Source organism: Chaetura pelagica, unplaced genomic scaffold, assembly GCF_000747805.2.
Source record: "Chaetura pelagica isolate M959 unplaced genomic scaffold, ChaPel_1.0 scaffold8, whole genome shotgun sequence".
In the NCBI taxonomy this organism is placed as follows: domain Eukaryota; kingdom Metazoa; phylum Chordata; class Aves; order Apodiformes; family Apodidae; genus Chaetura; species Chaetura pelagica.
The window spans coordinates 1973002-1995539 of record NW_009954544.1 but is presented as its reverse complement, the minus strand read 5'-3'; the positions used below and the strand labels follow the sequence as shown (position 1 = coordinate 1995539).

Sequence of the window (22538 nt, the reverse complement as noted above, 5' to 3'; positions counted from 1 at the left end):
GTGTGCAGCTGACTATTTCTCACAGTTCAGTGTAGCCTGCTGGGTCTCCCACTGCATCTAGCATTCTCTTGTATGGATTAGTAGCTTTGTCGTAAATGAAGGCAGTGATGCAGATGGAGGGATAAACATCTAGTGTGCTAATCATCTCCTTTCCATCTGAGCAGGCTGCTTTATCAGCAGCCTTTAGATGGAAAAAAAAAATGGTCAGTGTCACTATTTTGAAGAAGGTAGTCCCGTAAGAAGACTTCTCCAAATCTTCTGTGAATTTCTGGGGTAGAACAGTCTCCTGTATTCCCTTCTTGTGACTGGCATACTCTTGTACTGTGAATTTTCTGCTAGCAGGAGGCACTCCAAGATGTCTTTGCTGCCAGGAAAAAATAAAAGCGGTCTCCAAATGCCATTGGAACAGAAGAGGAAGTATTGGTGGGCAGGGACCATTGTGTGGGAAAGAATTCTCTAAATGGGCTGGGAGAGCTGGGAAACAGTCACATTAGCTACAGCACAGTACCAGAGCAAGTACTGCAAATCAGAGGAGACTGACGTAGCTGTAATGAAGTCTCTCAACTCACATAACATGGTCTCATTTCGTTAGGTAATCAGCTTTGAGAACTGTAGAGCTAGGCTAATTGAGGGGGGTTGTGCTGCTGCCAACAGAGTTTTGATACATAAATTTATTCTGGCAACTGTGGAGCAGCATTATGGTTCTTAACAAAGTAACTAATTGTCACAGAAGCTGATTTCCTCTTTACTTATCTTGTTCCAAACAAACAAAACAATGCAAGAAAATAATATTTTATACATGTACGTTTAAAAAATAGCTTTTAAAGTGACATTATGTGGATTGTAAAGACTTTTAGACTAAAGTCTAGAGGGGAGGATTTTTAATCTGACATCAGTAAAAATCTGGAACAAATAAGGAAAGATATTATGAGGATCTCCACCTTTTGCTTGTTCTTCTGGAGTACTTGGGTGTTTTTGTTAACAGGAAAATGGAATGGAAATGGAAAATTCTGTTTCTAAAAATGCTTTTCAATGAGTAAATGCATTCCAGTGAATGAGTAAAGAAAGGTGAAAGTGTGACTTACTGGATTTCTCTTAATCTTACAGATGTCTTGATGTCCCTTGCTAACTACAGTCAAGATGGTGATGGACCACTGTGCAGACCTGTAATTCTACTGCCTGTGGATAGTGCTCCTCCCTTCCTGGAACTTAAAAATTCACGCCATCCATGCATTACAAAAACTTTCTTTGGGGATGATTTTATTCCTAATGACATTGTGATAGGCAGCAAAGATGAAGACAGCAGTACCAAAGCTTCCTGTGTGTTAGTAACTGGCCCAAATATGGGTGGCAAATCTACGCTCATGAGACAGGTGACTGACTATCTACATAAGATTGAATGTCCAGAGTACCTCTGCTTTACATAAAGGAATGACATGATTTCACTGTTTACAAATATTCATGGAGGTCCCAGCAGTGGTCTTCAGGGTGTGCAGCACAGTGCAGCAGTTACACTGTAAAGACAAAATATAATCTGGTAGAAAGTGCCCATGTTTCGATAGTAGATTTTCTACTTATTTCAGTGAGGCATAAATGTTAATTGTCCCACGAGACATGGTTGGGAAAAAGTGAGAGAGTATCTTTTATCTTTTTCAAGTGGCCTTATCTAGGACTTTGCATCATCTGGAAAAGGTGCTTCTGCAGGTTGAACAAGGTGAAAATAGAGATCATTGGCAACTGGGAAAGCAACAGGGAGTTTGGTTTATAAGCACTGCTTCCTGTGGTAACTTGTGTTTTGAGGGTTTTCACAGTAGTTTAGACCTACTTAAGATGACAGAGCTGCAGTCTGGAGCTGTTAAAACAGTAGGAAGCTTTATGTACTCTAGTCTGTTTCAGAGGAAGTGCAGTTACATTCCCTCGTTCTCTATGTAGAACTGAAACTCCAAGCACATAGATTAAACATTTCAATTTTTACTTTGTTCTGCAGGCTGGTCTCCTGGTTATAATGGCCCAACTGGGATGTTACGTACCTGCTGAAGTCTGCAGGCTGACACCGATTGACAGAGTCTTTACGAGGCTTGGGGCCTCAGACAGAATTATGTCGGGTGAGTTTCTGAAATCCAGCTGTCCAAAGTGTTCTTGTCAATGAGTGAGTTTCTTTTTTTGCTTTGAGTGGCAAGTTGGAAAGGGATAGTCTGCTGATTTAACAGGGAGAGCTGGGCAGTGAATTTATTGTCTCATTGTTCAGAGTAGAAACAGGATTATGTAGTTATGCTTGATTTGTTTGATATGCTTGCCCTCCATTATTTTTGACACACAGGACCATTTTTTAATGAATTGCAATATTAAAAGCCTGCCTTCCAGCTGGATGCAAGCCTGGGGGATAAATACCTTTTTTGATGCTATACAGTTGATTGTGTTCTACTTACACAGGTGTCTTTTTCTGAGTGTTCTGGAATAATAGGTCAGTGATCTTCAGGTAGCTGTTGTAGAGGAGCTGAATCTGTACCCTCTTGCAGGGACTAGAGGTCACTTGTTTCAGTTAAAGTGTACCTGCCTTTTGTCTGAAGTCCAATTTCTTCAAACCATCACCAAAGAGGCAAGCTTCCTTCTTGGAGGGAGTTGTTGGCAATTGTTTGGAGTGTTTTGTTTCTTCCATGGAGAGGAAGACTAGGCGGAGATGACACAACAACTGGAACAGGAAAATCTGGCTGTGGTGTCACAGGGCTAGAAAAACCGAAGTATTTTTTGTGGTAATAAGAGTAGTATCACAACTCACTTAAGGAGGGTACAGATTTTCTGTGATCTTTCTGCTGAAAAATGTGTCAGTGAATTTGAAAGGAGTTAAGCCTACTGAACTAGTTGCACATAAGGAATTTTGAAATGAATCATTCTGAGTTCTTCATTTAAAAAAATATTTACACTTCCCCAAATTGAGGCTTTTCTTAGCAGCTAGAAAATGTTATTAAGTCTTTCTTTGCCCAGGTATTTTCCATTTTGCTTCACTTCAGCAAAAAAATAAATGTTAAGAATGAAAGTACTTAAGTGTTTATAGTAGAAATAAAAACTGCCCTTTCTGCAAGAGAGAGGTGGTCTAGAAAAATGTAGCATATTTAACTTTTTTATGTTAATGGCAAGCTAGTATTTTCCAAATATCTGCACAAATGTTTTAACACTTCACAGCATGAGATTGACCACTGCACAGCAGAACTAATTTTGAAATGTGTTCTTGAGGCATTAGTTTCCACACTGTATAGAAACAGAAGCATAACAGCAGTTGTTCCACAGCAGTTATTTCCTAACAGAAATCAACAGGATTTTTATGGAGTAAATTTTAAGTAATATAATTTTAAAATTGCTTATGTAATTGTAAGAAAGTATTTTCTTAAGTGAGTAAATGGTTATTCCTAAACAGTTAAAAAAATTCCATCCTGGAAATGTTTTTAAACAGATGAAGAAAATCAGGATCACTGGACTCTTGCTTAATAATTCACGTTGAAAAACTTACATTAGAGCAGAGCAGTGTTTGTGCAGCACGAGTATAGGAAGTAAATAATTGCCTCTTCTGGAATGACATTAATTGCTGCTGCATGAGTATTTTGAATGAACCTTACAAAGACCTAGTAAATCTGGACTTTATACACGTAGATTTATTATGTGCAAGGGTCTGGATTATTGTGTATGTGATTCTTCTTGTAATCTGCTAAAACCCAATTTCGGGTTTAAATTTCAAGCCTTGTTTTTATCTGGGTTGTTGAAACTTGTGTAAGATGTTCAGACCTTATCAGCATTGTATTTCCTTTGTCATACTTCACTCTACATATGAGTACAGGCTTAATAAGCTGAATAATTCATTACCTTATGACATCAATAACCAAACCAGTAACTCTAGTCTTTATTTTTTAAGATTTTCTGCTTGCTTATTCACAAAAAGCCACAGATCTTAAGCCTGTCTTGTGCATTTGAGAGCAAGAAGGGGCAAATTATTCTCTCCATCTTGTATCCTTTGAGCCCCTCGTCTTGTACATACGACCCACGCTATTAAAAGAAGACAGCTAAGGTGGCCTAAAACTTATTTATGCAGCTAATTGTACTTGTGCCCATGCCTGTACTCCTAATGAACCAAAACCTGCCCGTTTTTAGCAAATGGAACCCCATCATTTTCAGGATGGAAAAAAGCTGGTTTCGTTCATACTTAGTTTGCTGTCAAGCTTCATTATAGCTTGATTGCAGCAGACTAAATTGGGTTTTAGTTGTGCTTGTCAGAGCTTTGACTGGTACTTCATGACTCTTGTTCCTTTTAAAGGTGAAAGTACCTTCTTTGTTGAATTGAGTGAGACTTCCAGCATTCTCCAGCATGCAACAGAGCACTCCCTTGTTCTTGTGGATGAACTGGGTAATTAAGTCTATTTTGTAATAGATGGAAGTTAAATCTTAAGATTAAAAACTAGCTGTTGGACTGTCTTAAATGGCAACCAAGTACACAAGGTTATCTAAATGTTACTAATGTGTAACTGGGGCTGTATCTATGGACATACCTCTAGAACATGTATTTTTTTGGTGCCCTGGGAACTAATACACCCTCCACCCCACAGTCATTGCTAGGCTATTTCTAGCTGAGTTTTCCTGCTTTTCCTTGCATAATTACTTGCAGCAAGCCTTGAGCAAGTCTCAAAAGAGCAGAAACGTCTTTTGCTGCAGTGCAGAAGAGCATGTGATTGTTAGAGGGCAAATACACCGGTCACTTCCCTGTGATGCTGGTGGCTCTCACTACTCACTTCTCTGTGTGTCCATCTTCCACACAGCCAGGAGGGAGAGAGACAGATCATGCCAACTGACGAGACATGGCAAACAATACATTGCATGTGTCTTTGCTTTTCCATGTCCCCTCCAGGCAGAGGCACAGCTACCTTTGATGGCACAGCTATAGCCAGTGCAGTGGTGAAAGAACTGGCAGAGAAAATCCAGTGCCGGACACTGTTCTCCACCCATTACCACTCACTGGTGGAGGATTATTCCCACAACGCGGCTGTGCGGCTGGGGCATATGGTAAGTTGGAACATACCCCTCTGGGCATGGACAGGTAGGATGATGTTTTTGTTACAGGATACAAGGCAGATCTTATGCTGTGCATACTTTTCTGCCTGGTCACAGAAGCATCCTAAGAAAAGGATGTGGTGTTTCATGCATTTATTAGTCTGTAACTGTTACATACACTGACTGGTAACTTAACTCTTTCTAGGCATGTATGGTTGAAAATGAGAGTGAAGATCCAAGCCAGGAAACAATTACTTTCCTGTATAAGTTCATTGAAGGAGCCTGTCCAAAGAGCTATGGCTTCAATGCAGCAAGACTTGCTAATATTCCAGAGGAGGTTATTCAGAAGGGGCACAGAAAAGCAAAAGAGTTTGAAAAAATTAACATTTCACTGAGAGTATTTAGGTAAGATCTTGGGTTTTCCATTTCTAACTTGTGCATTGCTTAGCAGGCATCTGTTGTAAAACTTGGACGGTGGCTTTTGCTCATGGTCTCCAAGCAGAGAGGGAAGTTAAAACTACTTTTGTCAATACAAAATGTATTTCACAAGTGGTGAGGGGGGGAACTACTGAAACCTGACCACAAGATGGCAGATATGATGAGTAACACAGTATTTTAAGCCTTGGGTCACTATGCAAGGCTCTAGGGATGAGCTGAATTAGCATAGAGGTGCATGGCTGGCTGTGAGCTAAGCCAAAGTGAAGGCAAGTGTGAATAAGCCCAACGCTGGGTGCGTGGGGGGGTGATGCTACAGTAGCCCTGAAGCAAGCCAGGGGCTAGGCACTAGGATGCCTTGGCAGCTGGTGCAGATACAAAATGTCACCTGTGCTTGAAGCTGAGCAGGTAACAGGCAGCTCAGGCTCTGCCCCTCAGTGCCCCTGTTCTGTAAAGCTGACTGCATTGTTCTCCTTAGGTACCTGTGCCTGGTGGTGGATGGTGCAACACGTGATGCAAATGCTGTTCAGAAACTTACCACTATGATAAATCATCTTTAAGAACACAAATATCTGTGTACTGGTGGTTTCTCAAAAATGTACCAGACAACATTATGATCTAATAAACTTTATTTTTTAAAAATGACCATTTTTCCATTGTCTTTCCTAGGAAATTAAACCCTTTAATTCTTACCTACCCTCTACATAATGGTTATTGAGTACTCCACAATATATTAAGTCTAGATGTTATGGTACATGCATACACTTTCAGGCTGTTGATTACCCACTGTCACCAATACACATAAATGGAAAATAGCTATGAAACTGTATAGGGCTGTATATATACTTGTCTCAGCTTCATTAGAGCAGGAAATTGCTGTGATTTCCAGCAGATTACATAAGTAATGTCCAGACTGTTCAAAAAAAACTATGAACAGAGTAAAGTACAAGACTGTTTTGAGGAGACTTTCTACTGTGTACTTTAAAACATAGTAAAATTTCATTCACAAAACTTAGTTACATGGGTACTTTGTTTTATAGTGCATTATAGTCTAGGAAGTCTCATTAAAACACTCGTTTTTTTTGTTAGGGTGGTTTGAGTACAGACTATTGCTGGGGCAGGGAAGGAGATTATTCTAACTTCAGAGGACACCAGAAAAATTGCTGGATATAATTTAAGATTAGTGTTTTCTCTTTCATAGAAAGAACGTACATACTGGGACATGAGTACAGGTACAGCAAGTCTAGGTGTGCTAACAAAACAGGACACATTCAAGTACAATAAGATTTTTTTGCTTGAAATTAGAAACAAACTACATGAGATTAAAGCATTAAAATCATATTTCTCAATCTGAATAAATGTTAAAAAAATCAAAAGAAATGGAGAAGTGCTAGCTCACATTTTTTACCATGTTACAAAAGCAATTGGTACCCATGTCCATAAAGGCAGCAACAAAGAATGCTGCTTGTCTACAGAATAGTACTACTGCAAATTGGACTGCGTTTCAATGCTACTTGTAAAAACACCAGCTTTCAGAAGTTGGTATCTGTACAAAATTGCAGCTTATTTTTCTTCACTTCTGTCCCTTCAAAGTCTTTGTTTACACAGTAATGCTAAAACGCCCAGTTCTGTTATCCTGAGTCAACATATTGCCACTTTCTTTTTTGGTAGGTTGAGCTCCATAGTGTCAACACCTCACACATCCGCTTTAATACAGTCTCTTTCTGCAGAAATGGGCAAGTATAACTTCCTCCAAAAAAAAGTTTTAACAGTTACGATATTAGAATGGCAGGACTTTCTTGAAAGGAATTCAGTTGTGCTGCAATGTATTAGATTCTATAGGTGGAGCAGAGTCATATAGTGTATCTGTATCATGTGTAGGCTCTCCAGCAAGCGTACAGGGATTAGACAGTGTTCCAGCACCACAGTCACAGAAAAACCTAGGGAGAAACAGAGCTCTTTAGTTTCTACTTTATGTGCCTTGTCAAAATGGCTCAACACACTTGTTTGAAACATACCTATCATGTCTAATGAATTCTACATCATGTCCTTGATGGCACTTCTTAATGCAGTTCACACATATGGCATTGCGGTCTGTGGTGTTACAGGTGTGACACCTGATGGAAAACACATCATGTTAGGCATGAAGCAACAACCTGATGAGTTGAGAAGAGTGCTTGGGGAGGGTGTGGAGGCAGGACAGAACCAAAGAAGGGATCACGAGTTTACATGAATGCAGATTTCATGGCATACTTTTGGTTGCTTGTTTTGAAAAGGCAGTTTTGCCCTTTTAATCCCCTAGGCTCAGGTTCACAGGAACAGTAGGTTTTCCTCAAGCCCACAGCAAATACAAGATAATAGAAACTTGTTTAATCCTCTACTGTTGCAGCTGAGCACACATTTGTGTGTTAACTATGGCAACTCTTTTAGGGGTCTTGCTAGAAGAGAAACTTTATTTGAAAACTACTGTAGGTGACAGAAAGAACCTGTTACCTGTAGAAGTCATGCATCGGATAGCTGGTGTAACTTGATATCTTATATAAACACTGGCCTCTACTTACAGCTTTTTCTATGGCATCTTGATTGTTCATTATTTTGTTATCTGTTGAGGGGAAAACAAAAAAAGCCAAGAATTAATCACACCTGGATCAATGACTTTTTTTTTCTTGAGGTGTTAAAGCAGAGGCACCCTCCCCCCCAACGTTTTAAGAGCTAACCCCTCTAGGAATAGTTAGATCTATGCCTAATACTTTTGATGTAAGCATAGCAAATCCTCGATGCTAGATTACAAGGCAGATATCCAGGCAGTGCAGTGCACTCCCCAGATAAGAAAAACTGCTCCTCTTTGCACACACTGCATTAAATACCTGATAAACCTTCATTTACACACTCTTTGTGAATGGGTGTGCAAACAAATGGTTAGAGAAACAAGCTTTCATATCAGGCTTCAGTTTTCTGTTGAGAAGTCTGAAACCCAAATGTTTGAAAAGCCTCTGGACAACCATAAGGAGTTTTACACACCCCTGAGAAGACAGAAAGGCATGGCTCTTCCCCCAGGGGATTTTAAGAATAAGGCCACTTCCAACACAATGGAAGTGGGAATTAGGTCTGACCACCTCCAACATTTAAAAGGTGTGCGCCCAAGGAATAGTGAGTTTGATAATCCTCTGTTAATTCAACTACTATATCTCCTGTCAAGGCCTAAAGTGCACCTCAAAATTTTGTCAACTCCCAGCAGCATCAGAGCACTGATTGATGCAGTCACTAAGACTAGGAGCTGTGAAGCAAGGAGACAGACCTTGTGTTTTAAATGATGTAAAGAATATATGGGGAAAAGCACAAAAAGGTATAGCTAAGCAGGTCAAACCTCTGCAAATGGAACTTTTTTCTTCTACAATAACCTCTTGGAACTTTCTAGCATTCAAACCATTACTCCAGTCTCCTCCAAGAGGACCATGTGTCATGCACACTTCCTCACTGTACATGAGAATTTTATGTGAAACTGTTTCCACTTTCTGAAAAAAGTTATTTGGGATTGTGAACATTCAGGCTTTTAGACGCTAAAAGCAAAGAGACATTTCTTTACTCGATGCTTGTTTTCAGGTGTGTGACAAAAGACTTTCCATTATACTAACTTAGAACTGGAATTTGAGATGGGCCAAACTCCAACTGTTTGGAAACAATTTTGAGACAGGAGAGCTAGTAACAGTTTTAATGTGATAGGAAAACCTTGTGACCTTTGAGTCACGTGAACGGCTGTCTAAAAATCGAAGGCAGTTTCGCTTAGTTTACTACCTTCAGCTGAAACTTGTAGTTGCAACTCAGCTTACAGTGGTACCAAATCTGAGCTGGAAAAAAGTGACACACTAAACCTAAAACCCAGCACCAAATAAGAAAATGCAGAACGAAGAACATGGGGGCCCAAGCTCACCTTTCATCGTGACATTGACACCAGATGCTAGAAATAAACCTCCGAAACGGTTGTTGAAAATCTGATTGCCTTCTAATGTTGCAGTTGCGTGATTTGTTATTTCAATACCTTTATTGGGTGAGGGCAACAAAGAAAATAAAAGAAAGTGGGAAAGTTAAATCCTTAGGGATTGTGTATTTTTACCTCCCTCATGATCTATATTTTTTCTAAACCATCAAACTCAGGGGGACAAAAAGGAAAATTACATAGCTAGAAATTGCACTGTAATTTGCTATAAAACTGATGTTCAAATACTTCTGTTGAATCCTTGCAAAGAGCTACAGCTGGCATGCATGGTTTCTGGTAAAACAGTACACTACTGGTTTATCTAATAATAAAATGGTGCTAGGATCATGTATTTTCCAGGGGTAAGATTTTTGGGTGCTTAAAGTGAAGGTTTCTGTGCACATACCTTACCCTTTAAAAAACACCTTTTACAAAAAGTTCTCTAGATGGGCACCTACAATTCATTTCTTTAAATCTCAGCTTTTATCAGTAACCAGTGTCTTCCAAGCCATTTGTCTAGCACTGCTCTTGACAGCAATCTATCCTTTCCCCCCACCACACTGAAACAACACCTTTAGAGGCTCTTCTCAGAAACCTTGCTTCTTCTGAAAGAAAGATGGGAGAAAACTCAAGAATGCAGTTTTAGTTGAAATGGAATGGAATGCAAGATTAACTGTGACTATTAAACAGTAAATTGCACAAAAATCACTACTACACATTATTTTCTTTCAGAGTAAGAAGTGCTCGATTTTTCAAGTCTGTGGAGTGAGAAAGTTGAACTTCAGATGCAATTAAAAACTCTTTTAAATGTGTATTTGCTGTTACCTATGTTTCAAAGCAGTGATAAAATATTCAAACCAACAGCCAGCAGGTCAAGTATAAGTATGTCCTAGAAAACTTTACAAATAACTTCTAAAATAAAACAATGAAAAACTATTTTGCAGAAAAGTGAGAAGGTAGGCTGTGTGTTGTTTGCTAACATGCTTGTAATTCCAGAGACTCTAGTAAAGATATGATGGCTACTTTACTGAATTCTCTCAAATGATTCCTAGAATACACTGAAGGATATTCCAATCTCTGCTAAAATATCTAAATACTGTGGGGTAAAGAAACTCCAGTTAGCTTTGTGAAGAGACTACTCTAAAGCTCCAACACTTCAAAATTTGATGGAACAACACAAACCTGCTGCAAATCCATCAAATATTCGATTTTTCCTTAGCACAGGGTGGCTATTGGTGCTGATAAGGACACCAGCTTGAGCATTCCTGAAGATGTCATTCTCTTCCAGAAGACCTGTAACAGACCAACAAACGTTGAGCTTGACATTTGAGTTTGCTAAGATTTCCTTACCTGTAAACCATTCTGTGAAATACTAGCCAAATATCTCATGTATCATTATCCTGCCAATTCCTTTTATTTGGGAAATACCCATCCAGCATCACTGAAGTTAGCAACAGAAGTTTAAAGTAATTCTCAGTGTGTAGTCATGTAAGTCTATTCAGTATACTGAGTAGAATTTGGGATTGTATCCACCATTATAGAAAACTATTTTTGAGGAAACAGTCTTTTCACTTTCCAAATTTTTCTTCAATTTTTCTAACCACCTTCTGTTCTTGTCTTCTAAAACTAGCAGTCTGTGAAAGCAAAGTTTAACTTGCATTTTTGTTACTGCAGCACAGCATTAAAGTACTTAAATAATGCTCATTTACAGCAAATGATTAAAAAAATATCAGAAGCAGATATCAGAACACATATCAGGGGATTTCAGAGGAGGACTGCTTCTAAATTTACAAGAATACAAGAAATTCTTTAAGATCTTTTTAATTCCCCTAAATCTGTGACACTGGCAGAACCTGAACTGTTCAGATACATGATTTTGGCTATGTGACTTGAATTCAACACTGCCTTTCAGTCAAATGGCAAAGCTTACAAAAGCAGATGGGATAAAAGGACCATCCTAAGCAGCAATCTAACTGTTAGTTGCCTTGGATGAGATTCGTTACCTTACTGCCTCCCACAGACTTCACTATTACTGATGTCATTAAGGCTAAAAAGCAGCAGTCTGTGTTATAACTATTTTATTACTTCAGAAGACAAGACCTAGATTTCTAAAGAGCACTTTAAAAAAGATACTGCTTCATCTGAAATTAAACTCTTATCCAGAATATACAGTATATGCCAGTAAGGGAAAAAAAACTACCTCTTCCCCCATTAAATATACAGATGCCTCCATCTCTTCCATCATGGATTTTATTTCTTCTTAGTGTAGGATTACTGTCTGTTTTAATCCATACACCAGCCATTGCATTATCAAAAATTTCATTGTCTTCTATAAATCCAAGGCCTAAAATTGAAGGAAGGGTGAAAAAAAATAAAATCAAAAAGGATAATAAAATGGGAAGATATAATATTGCAGAACATAAACAACATGGCGTAAATAAGAAAAAGAAACCTACCAGAATTATAGACAAGAATACCACCATTCTGACCACCCCAGATCTTGTTGCGTCTAATTTTGGGGTTGCTTCCAGTTCTAGAGAGAAATGTCAGCAAAGAAGACATTTTAAACAGTTTACTATCTCCCAAGGTCAGATTTTTAAAACACCTCTACCGAAGTGCCCCACAGATCTCGCTGCTAGAAAGTATCACTAAAATAGAGCTATTTCCAAACATAGGAACGTATTTTAGCTTTACAGACTTCAAGGGTCACACATTCCAGTTATTATCCAGGCTATATTAGTAATTACTTTCTTGTAAGTTGAAACAGAGGATATTTGGGCATACTTGAGATTTAAAAAAAAAAAAAAAGTTTTTTTACAAACAAAACCACAAAAAGTTAAAAGACACAAAAGAGCAAAAATCATGCTACTTCTGTTTTACATAAAATCAGAATACACTTTACCTTATCTGAACCCCTGAGTACATGTGATTATAGATGTCATTGTCTTCTAAGACACCATGTCCATTGTCATAAAAATAAACTCCAACCTAACACATCAAGAATTAAATTATTAGTTCCAAAGTAATGAAGTATAAATGCACAGAATATTCTTCTCTATGGCCCCCTTGTAATCACTAAGCAAAACTCACCTGTTTCCCACTGTGTATTCTGTTTCTCCTCAATACTGGAGTGCTTCCTGTTGTCACCCAGACCCCAGCCAAAGTATTGCTGTAAACTTCATTTTCCTCAATCACACCTTGTCCTTTTTCATGCTAAATTCAAGACAATTTAAGAGTTGAGAAAACCTGGTAACTGCTGATACTTTCTTTATGGCTGTACCCATCCCTCCTCAACATGGCTTCTTTACTGTAGTAAAGTAATTCCTTTCTACTTAAGTACATATTTTTAATAACAGTAACCAGTGATTTTTAATGTCTGCCATGAAATGAAGACACTGCATGTAAATAATTGTATTTCAAGGCTCTGCAGCAGTATTTGCAAGTCTCTGCTAGCTGCTGGAAGAAGAGGAACCTCCCCAATGCAATGAAATTGGATGAAAACTGTGGCACCTGGCATGTAAACCTACACTCAGCCTTGTTCACCAGGCTGGCAAAACATTGGCATGTTTTCTCTCTACTGTGCTTAGGAATAAAGCAAGAGTATTCTTGGTCAAGGTAAGCTGTCCTGCTTAGATTTGTAGCATCAACAAACGAAGCTGCACACGAGCAGCATGAGCTTAGGTAACTTTTGGCAGAGAGATACACAAATATTTCTCAGACTCTGATATGGCTTAAAGGGAACCTGACAGCTCTCAGTTCAATTAGCAGAGCCCTTGCACACGCTGGAAATTGCGCTTTATTCCTCACTTCTACAATACACGACTGCACAGCAACTGCAATGTATATCATCCTGAAGGCAAAACAAAATATTTTCTGAGGTTAGTGGTAAACACATTGCACTCCAAACTACATTTATACTAAGCCTTTAAAAAGCTTTCAATCAAGACATGGTAAAATTCTGTCATCCATCCCATTTTACATTGTAACAGAAATAATTTAGTGACATTCATAAGAGCTTCCATCTTTTGAGTAGCAGCACCAGTCTTTTACCATTAATCTAGTTTATAATAACACAAGAAGTTCAGTCCCTGTAACTGCAATCAAACATTTTACACAGAGTAAAACAAGTTTGTCAGCCTGTTTGTAGGAAACACTTACTACGTAAATTCCACCATGTTGACCATCATGAATCTTGTTGTGTCGAACTATGGGACAGCTGTTTGTTCGAATCTGTATTCCTGCTAATGCATTACCTGTTAACAAAAATGTTATTTAATACAACTTACATACTATTTTTTCTCAGAATTCAAGATGCAATAAGCAAATTAGCTTACCATAAATGTCATTTCCCTCAATAAGGCCTCTTCCATCACCAAAGATATAAACGCCACCTTGATTCCCATTAAAAATTGCATTGCCCCTAAAAAAAAGCATCCACAGTATGAAAAGATTATAATACACTCTACAATGCTACACACATGTATGTAGTATCAAGGATTACAATGCTCAGATTTAAGAGAGAACTTGTTCTGTCTCTTGGAGAAACACACTTCCCAATATACACACAAATTAGAAATACAGTTCGACCGAACACAGACAGCAATTTCATTTTTACAAAGGAGTATTTACAGTTCATTATAAATAAATTAAATATAAACACACTTTTCTCATCCCCATCAAATCTCTAAGTAGTGAAGTATTAACATGAAAAACGATACCTTATTGTTGGGTCACTGTTTGAGGTAATCCAAACACCTGCAAAATTGTTTGCATAGATTTTGTTCTCTATGAATTGTCCTCTTCCTTTTTCATGAACATAGATTCCTCCAGTCTGGCCGTGATGGATTTCACATCGAACTACTGTAGGATTGGCATAGGCTTTCACTTCAAAACCTGCTATCCTGTTCCTATGTATGTTGCAGCTTTCAAAATAGCCCTTAAGACAAAATATGCAGTTTACTGTTAAAAGTCCTTTATAAAATGAAGGCTATTCCCTCCCCTCCCTCTCCTCTAAATACAATCATTTAAAAGGAATCAGTACCAAAACTGACAGTATCTAAGTACTTACATAGCTAATTAAAAGTACTACCTATCTGCTACTACCACAAGCACCTAAGTCCTAGAGTTTCTACAATGTATCATGTGGAAATTACTCAAGTTTCTGCCAACTTAGGTAGAAAGCACTCTGTTTCACTGCTGTATTACTCATGTGGTGTGAATTGTTAAGGGACTTAATTTTGATTACAAAAACCCAAAATACATACAATTCAATAAGGAAATCAAGACAGCATGCACTTCTCCCTAGTCTGAGGATTGCAGCCAGGAAAGGCTCTGCATTAATTAAACATTCTCCAAAAATGTACTATCACTGTGCACAGTGTGGCTACCCAGGCCTCTCTGGGTGATAAATAAAGTCAAGTTGAAAAAGCCTGCTTTTTGTGAACATTCAGAATATATTTTATTCGAGGATTTAGATTTAATCAGAGTGAGTCAAGATGTTTTCTGAGTACTCAAGCAAGCTACACACTAACAGACAGGGGAATCTAAAGGAGATGTCCACAGAAATACACCTTCATGCCAACAGGCAGACATTGGGATCTCTTATCCCAAAAGGGACCACTTTTTTTCCTTATTGTCACTTAAAATGAAGGCCTCAGAGAAACTTAATGGCAATTTGGCATAAAGGAAAGCTTAATCTTCTTAATGGAATATATAATGTCAATTAAAATATTATTATACATGGTCTGGTATCTTTTTAATTACTACACACATTATCTTCCCCTTTTGATTGCCAAATATGTTGCTACTACAGCAACATGATGAAGGAAAAAAGCTATTTTGGATACACTTCTTCACAGCCATTTCAGATGCCATGTAGAAGCTACAAACAAACAGAGCTTTTATCATATGGTTAACTATGGTTCTATCAGCAAGTACTGTTATTTAACAGGAAGGAAATTTTGATATAAATCCTTTTAATTCTTGAAAACAGTACCTTTTACTCTGTAACTTTTAAATTCGCTTGGAAATTAAGTGAAAGAGAAGGCTCTTCCACTTCTGCTTGTGTCCCTGTGTTTCTACACAACATGCAACTTCAGAGAGGTACCTGTGGATTAACTGTATTCTGCCCACTATGTCCTAGAATACCTAGCATCACTTGAAAGTAGAGTACAAGTGTAATTTATTTAAAAAGTAGTAAACAGTCTTCAAAATGATTGCTCTCTTACATTCTTGAAAAAAAGAAATAAATAAGACCACCAATTCAGAAGAAACTTAGAATTTGCTGTAAACCTCTGTGAAGGAAAAGCTTCTCAAAAGGGGGAGATGAAAAAATAACCTAAATCTCAGATTCCTTTATAAGGCTGACTGCTGGGTCAGAAAGTCAAAGCTTTCTGCTAGGTAAGATCAAATAGCATTCAATATTCATAAAGAGAAACTGCATTAAAAAGTCCAGTCCACCTCAAGCACTCAGCCTAAGCTTAACTGCTGACTTTGAGCTGATGCAAACTCAGTGTACTTCTGCACTTGTTGAAACCACATCTGAACACCACTCATGTACATAATCATTACACTGAACTCAGTTAAACCAAAAGGATTACTGTTTGTCAGAAACACATGCTCTTCCACAGTCCTGAGCAACCATCTCATTCCCAGACTGCCTGTTTCCTGTGTTCTTCTCTGTTGAAACCAACAACTTCTTTGGCACAAATTTAGCCCTAGGGAGAAGGGCTAAACTTATCTCAGTCTTTAAGATGCCCCCAGACAATCCTTGATATCTTTTCCAGCCACCACAGCAGTTCCCCTCAAAAGATGTTGTTTTGCCTTTGGACTACATCCTCTGAAAGACGTCTTCCCTTTTATTTTTAAAATTATTAACTTCTGGATCCCAAGAAATCATACATGGGCTGAGACAACATTTTCTTCTTGGAAAGTTAACAAATCTTTCCTTAACAAGGAAATTGTGGTTTTAAGTATGGAGTTAGAGGATCTATTATCCACAGGGCCGATTAACACTGCAAACTCAAAGCTTGCTGCCAGCACCAGGTATAGCCAGTAACACCATTAGCAACAGCCTGTTCCTTTCTTACACTTCTAACACTGCCCAACCTGTAGCTCTTAAGCTCTGTTCAGCTGTCAGGCAGCTGAAGCCCAGATCCTTTATGAAGACTGTGCCAGGTGGCTATTAAGGTCAGCAAGGTCAATATTCCTCCTCTGCATAGAGGGTCTGCAAGCACTGTACTGGCTCCACATCCTTCTTAGATGATTTTCAAGTGTGGTGGGTATCTTACTTGTGTTTTGTGAAGGTTTCTGATTATAATTCATTAACTAGCAGTATAAGAACCTGGAGGACACAGCACCTGGCAGCACCAGGACTGCTTAGTAAGAAAAAGAGGCCCCTGTGATTAATAAGGAAGAGGGAATAAAGGATGCATGTGGAAAAATATTGCAATCATATGCAAAAATACCACGAGTAAGGAGACTCAAAATACCTTAACAGTAGCTTTCTGCTTGAAAAATCCTAAAAAGTAGTACACTAAAATTATTTAAAATACCAGGCTGAGCATTAGCTGTGGGCAGAAGATGACAGCTCTAGTGACAAAAAGTGTGGGCAAGAACACATTGCTGCAGGTTGTTATCACCTGAGCAGACAAAGTAATCACAAACTAACACCACAGTAATGGTAATGTTGATGTTTCTACACGCTACTTAGGGTGCAGAACAAACTGATGTGCTAACAAAGAGGAGTTCTTATGCAGCTGGACAAGGTCAAAAGACTTTTTATATCAAGACTACCTCAGTAACTTGAACTTGGATTTTTTTTTTTTTTCTTTCTGCATTTTATCAGTCTAACAAATACTGATTTAAAATAAGTTAGGTTTAAAACTTGTGACTGATGGGATTTTGTTCATTGCCTTTCTTCTCAGAGGAATTTTTTCCCCATGTATTTCTAAGAGGGCTTTTCCCACTTTGTCTTAAAGATTACAACATTACAGAATCAACAGAACATTGCAACAGAAACACAGAGGTATTATTTGAACAGTAAGGATATTTCAAAAAAAGAAAGAAAAAATATATATAGTTGTGCAAGCCTTAATACTACCTAAATATTTATTGACACTTGTATTCCCAACAGGGTAAGAAAAAAAAACAAACCAGGAGAACAAGAAAAACTAACTGCTAAAGATTATCTGACTCTGTATCAACTTAATTAAATGTCAATTTTAAGTGTGACTGACAGCATAAAAAATATGTTTAAGGATTTGCCTCCCAAATCCTAAAATGGCCTTTACTTGAGAGCTATGGATTTCCTGAAAATTGAAATGCAGCTTAAGGAAAATTATATTCAAGATGCAAAAGAAACCTTTTCTTTTTAGCTCATAGGAAAATGTTGATATTGCAGCAAAAGGCCAATGGAGTCTACAAAGAAACTAGCATAAGTTTCACTTATCTTTTTGGACTTTATAGAAATGGTTTGATTTGTAGTATTTAAAAGACTGTGCTGTCAACTACTCATAATCACCCATCTTGGACACATGCTACTATACTTTTCTTTTATCAAAAACGAGCAACAGTGCTCTGTTTCTCATTTGGGAGCAAAGAAAATGAAGACCATTATATGAAGATCTCAGCTTTAAAATATAAAACTATACTTATTCTTACAGTAAACTGGGACTTCTCTTTTCTTAGCATAGAACCACTAAACACAACTTCTGATATATATCTGGTAATTAATCTCTGGCAACTGGCAAGAGAGGTCAGGGTAAGGCTCTGAGGGCTACCAATGACATGCTGCATTTTTAATGCCCGCTTATTAAACATTTTGCACAAGCACTAAGGCAAATGTTAGAATATTGCCAGTTTAGAAGTAAGAGGTTAAGTTTCTACAAGTATTGAAACACAAAGAACAATCTTAGAACATGAAGCTGAAAAACAAAGCACTCTTGAACATTTTAGAGCCAGCACTCCAGCACAGAAACCCACGGAAAAAGAACATGTAGGGTAGGAATTTAGGACTGGAATGTAGTTATGCCACTTCACAGTCACATGAAATGAAGCAAAAAAATCCACAACAACAAACAAAGCACTCAAAATAACAGAAGGGAAGTGAGAGAAGTGAACACAGATAAATCATTGCTTTGTTTAGGTATGTAGAATTTGTATCTGAAAGATATGGGGTCACTTAAAGAATATGTAAATATTACCAATGATGTCATTCCAGCAGCTCCTAGCAAGAGTTGCCAATCAACCCTCAAGCCTATATACAGGCACCTCCCCTCCAGGAGTTACTGAAGCACCCTCCTTTATCAGCTTTTCTATAGCTGAAATAATTTCACTACATGTTTCTGAGCCTGCTTAAGTCTTGGAGGGATGTACAGATATATGTATCCACTGAAGCGGATTAGGAGTGCTTATACAATATGTTAGTACAGCTTAAATGAGGCAGTGTCAGTGTCCAAACAACTAGAAAATATAAAAGCAAGACAAAACATCTCAAGCTTGCCACCATTCCTTGCAAAATGGCCAAACAACTACATTTCTAGAAAATATAAAATTACATAAATAAGTATGTCAGAAGACTGTTAGAAGGCCTTTCTTCTGGGCTAGCATAATCCTTCCCAACACAAAATCAATGTGCACCTTGGGATGTAACCAGGAGAGTGAAGAAGAGGCACCTAGCAGCAGAATCCCACCACATTTGACCAGGCAAGATGATTACACGATCAACAAAAATAACACCACTCCACGATCTGTTTATCTTCCACTGAGATCAGGAAACTGCAAATCAAACAGCTACAACTAGCAGTGCACTGCTCCTTTACCCCTGCCTCCCCAGTAACTCAGATGGAGAGGAGAAAAGCCTCACTATTTTTTTATCAACAGTGGATTTTCTGTTAATACCATTTCCAGACTGCAGACACTCATCAAGAACCCAACTAGATTTCGGTTAGGCCTAAAGCAAGAGTAAGTATTTACAAGGGAAATAAAGATCCACAATTCAGTGAGCTTAAAACCACCCAGTCAAAGATCAAAATAGTCAAAAAACAGCTGCTTCTCTTCTTCTTACTCATCATAAAACTTCTTTTTTTTTTTTTTCTGAAAGCGTACTACATTATGTATTGGCTTTTTCTGTTAATACCATTTCCAGACTGCAGACACTCATCAAGAACCCAACTAGATTTCGGTTAGGCCTAAAGCAAGAGTAAGTATTTACAAGGGAAATAAAGATCCACAATTCAGTGAGCTTAAAACCACCCAGTCAAAGATCAAAATAGTCAAAAAACAGCTGCTTCTCTTCTTCTTACTCATCATAAATAATTGCATTAATCATTCATCAAAATTATGGAAATTTATTTCCCCAAATAAAAGTCTTATTATGTGAGACTATTATTTTATTCAACAGGCTCCTAAGTCTCGTGCTTACATTTTTTTAAGTATTTTTTGCAAGTATTATTTATCTTCCTCAGGGACTAAGTAAGATCTACATAGAAGGTCTAATTACGGTCATCTTGTCAAAGAACAGGCCTAGCATATATTTAGCCGTATCTAGGCAAGAAGCCTGTCAGGTAGTAAGACTAGAAACAAAATGCATGGAGGGGAATATGCAGTAGTATTCTTGAGGACATGAAACATGCACTGGCTTGGCTGACCTCATTTTTCATCAGCACTCTGAAATAAAAGTCTGTTACAGTATGGCTTTCATTACAGCAGCAGCACAGCATCAGAGAAGAGCTCCCTGTTTATCTACAGTACCTGTAAAAACACAACCCCCAAAGCAACTGACTATACAGTTTATTATTCCCTATCATCAAAGTTATAGGCAATTCATGCCCTGCAGTATCCAACACCCACGGCAAGATAAATCAAATTCTCTAGTACCCTTGCAAAGGTAAGAAGGAATCTGCAATCAAGTTGATTTTGAACATTACACTTGATTTGACAGTGAGCAGTATCAACTTCAGCATCTCTTATCTAGTCTGACATTTAGTTCACCATATTCTGATCACATTTTGTACTTATATGTGTAATTTTCATAGAATCATAGAACAGTTTGGGTTGGAAGTGACCTTTAATGGTGATCTAGTCCACCCCCTCTGCAGTGAGCCACGACATTGTCAGTAGATCAGGTTGCTCAGAGCCCTGACCAACATGGCCTTGAATGTTTCCAATGATGGGGCATCCGCCACCTCTCTGAGAAACCTGTTCCAGTGTTTCAACACCTGCATTATAAAAAATTTCTTCCTTGTATCTAGCCTGAATCTACCCCCTTTCTGTTTAAAACTATTACCGCTTGTCCTATCGCAACAGGCTCTGCTAAAAAGTTTGTTCCTATCTCTCTTATAATCATAGAATGCCAAGTTAGAAAGGACCTCCAGGATCATCTGGTCCAAACCTATGTAATAATATAATTTAAATGAGATGGCCCAGCACCCTGTCAAGACTAGTCTTAAAACTCTTCAACCTAAGCAAATCCACCACTTCCCTTGGGAGATTATTCCACTAACTGTTATCATGGTGAAAAATTTTCTTTTGGAGTCCAATCAGAATCTCCCCAAAAGTAACCTGCACCCATTACTCATTGTCTTTTCCACATCACTCCTTGTAAAAAGGCAGTCTCCATTGTCTTGGTAGCCACCCTTTATGTACTGGTACATGGTAATAAGCCTTTAAGCCCACTTTACTACTGAAAGGCCACTGTAAGGTGTCCCCAGAGCCTTCTCTTCTCCAGGCTGAACAATTCCAGTTCTCTCAGCCTTTCCTCATATGAGAGCTGTTCCATCCCTCTGATCATCTTTGTGGTCCTCCTCCAGATCTACTCCAACAGCTCTGTGTCTTTCCTGTACTGAGGAATCCACAGCTGGCCATAGGACTCCAGGTGGGGTCTCATGAGAGCTGAGGGGCAGTATCACCTCCCTAGACCTGCTGGCCATGCTTCTTTTGATGCAGCCCGTACCTCCCAAGTCCTTCTCCTCAGGGCTGCTCTCAATCCCTCTGTCCCCCAGCCTATAGTGACACTAGGAGTTATCCCAGCCCAGGTGCAGGACCTTGCACTTGGCTGTCTTGAAATTGATGAATTTCACAGAAGAATGATGAAATCTATCTTCCCCTTGTTCACTGATCTAATCACTCTACCACAGAAGACAAGGAGGCTGTCTCCTCCTTGTTATCCATGTTATCCTGCTTCTAAGAGGATCTGTTCCGTGATCTTCCCAGACACAGAAATGAGTCTGACAGGTTCCCAGGGTCCTCATTTTTACCCTTTTTAAAAATGGGTGTAATGTTTCCCTTTTCCAGTCATCAGGGACTTCACCTGACTGCCATGAGTTTTCAAATATCATAGAGAGATGCTTGGCAACTACACCAGCCAACTCCCTCAGGACCCTGGGATGCATCTCATCAGGTCCCATGGACTTAATACCTGTTCAGGTTCCTCAGGTTATGAACCTGATCTTCTCTTACAGAGGTGAAGGGGGGGGGTGGGGGTGGGCTCCCCCAGTCCCTGCCTTTCAAGCGAGAGGTTGCCATTGAAGACTGAGGCAACAAGATTTTGAGTACCTCAGTCTTCTCCTTCTCTGTTGATATCAGTTTGCCAGTCTTGTTCACAGGGGGTTAGGCTTTCTTTGATCTTCCTTTTCTGGCTGACATATCTATAGAAGCCCTTCTTATTATTCTTTGCATCTCTTGCCAAGTTCAGCTCCATCAGTGCCTTCATCTTCCTGACCCCATCCCTACAAAACCAGGCAGTGTCCCTATACTCTTTCCAGGATACCTGCCCCTGCTTCCATTGCCTGAGCATTTCATTATTTTCTGTTAGTTTGACCAGCAGTTCTTGACTAAGCCATTCTGGTCTCTTGCCTGATTTCTTACATTTGGGGGATTGTGAGCTCTTGTGCTCTATGGAAATTGTCCATAAAGATCTGCCATTTTAAGAGTGACTAGAAGAAACCTGCTCATTTTGACAACTAGGTAGGGGAAACTGGGACTTTGACATTCAAGCAGGGAAAAACAATGATTTAGCAGTGTTTAGAAGACATGCAGAATATTTTGCTAAAACAAAACACTAAATAATAATCTTCTATTTCAGGGCAAA

The 22538-nt window shown here is 38.6% G+C and overlaps 2 protein-coding genes across 4 annotated transcripts in view; one reads left to right on the top strand and one right to left on the bottom strand.

Moving 5' to 3' along the window:
- The window catches only part of MSH6 (mutS homolog 6), a 13839-nt gene extending 7807 nt beyond the window's left edge, over window positions 1–6032 (top strand). For all 3 annotated transcript variants that reach the window (XM_010004980.1, XM_010004981.1, XM_010004979.1), the window contains exons 4-9: window positions 1108–1373; window positions 1988–2105; window positions 4307–4396; window positions 4895–5049; window positions 5243–5442; window positions 5951–6032. In XM_010004980.1, the coding sequence (XP_010003282.1) occupies window positions 1108–1373; window positions 1988–2105; window positions 4307–4396; window positions 4895–5049; window positions 5243–5442; window positions 5951–6032 (911 nt within the window). The remainder of the gene's footprint in view (window positions 1–1107; window positions 1374–1987; window positions 2106–4306; window positions 4397–4894; window positions 5050–5242; window positions 5443–5950) is intronic.
- A 51-nt stretch (window positions 6033–6083) lies between these two features.
- FBXO11 (F-box protein 11) overlaps window positions 6084–22538 on the bottom strand; it is a 65863-nt gene continuing 49408 nt past the window's right edge. The window contains exons 12-23 of the mRNA XM_010004982.1: window positions 14167–14384; window positions 13783–13868; window positions 13607–13701; window positions 12539–12661; window positions 12351–12436; window positions 11905–11981; window positions 11649–11792; window positions 10631–10741; window positions 9404–9511; window positions 7966–8074; window positions 7491–7589; window positions 6084–7412 (exon numbers count right to left, since the gene is read on the bottom strand). Of these exons, the coding sequence (XP_010003284.1) occupies window positions 7283–7412; window positions 7491–7589; window positions 7966–8074; window positions 9404–9511; window positions 10631–10741; window positions 11649–11792; window positions 11905–11981; window positions 12351–12436; window positions 12539–12661; window positions 13607–13701; window positions 13783–13868; window positions 14167–14384 (1386 nt within the window). The 3' untranslated portion in view covers window positions 6084–7282. The remainder of the gene's footprint in view (window positions 7413–7490; window positions 7590–7965; window positions 8075–9403; window positions 9512–10630; window positions 10742–11648; window positions 11793–11904; window positions 11982–12350; window positions 12437–12538; window positions 12662–13606; window positions 13702–13782; window positions 13869–14166; window positions 14385–22538) is intronic.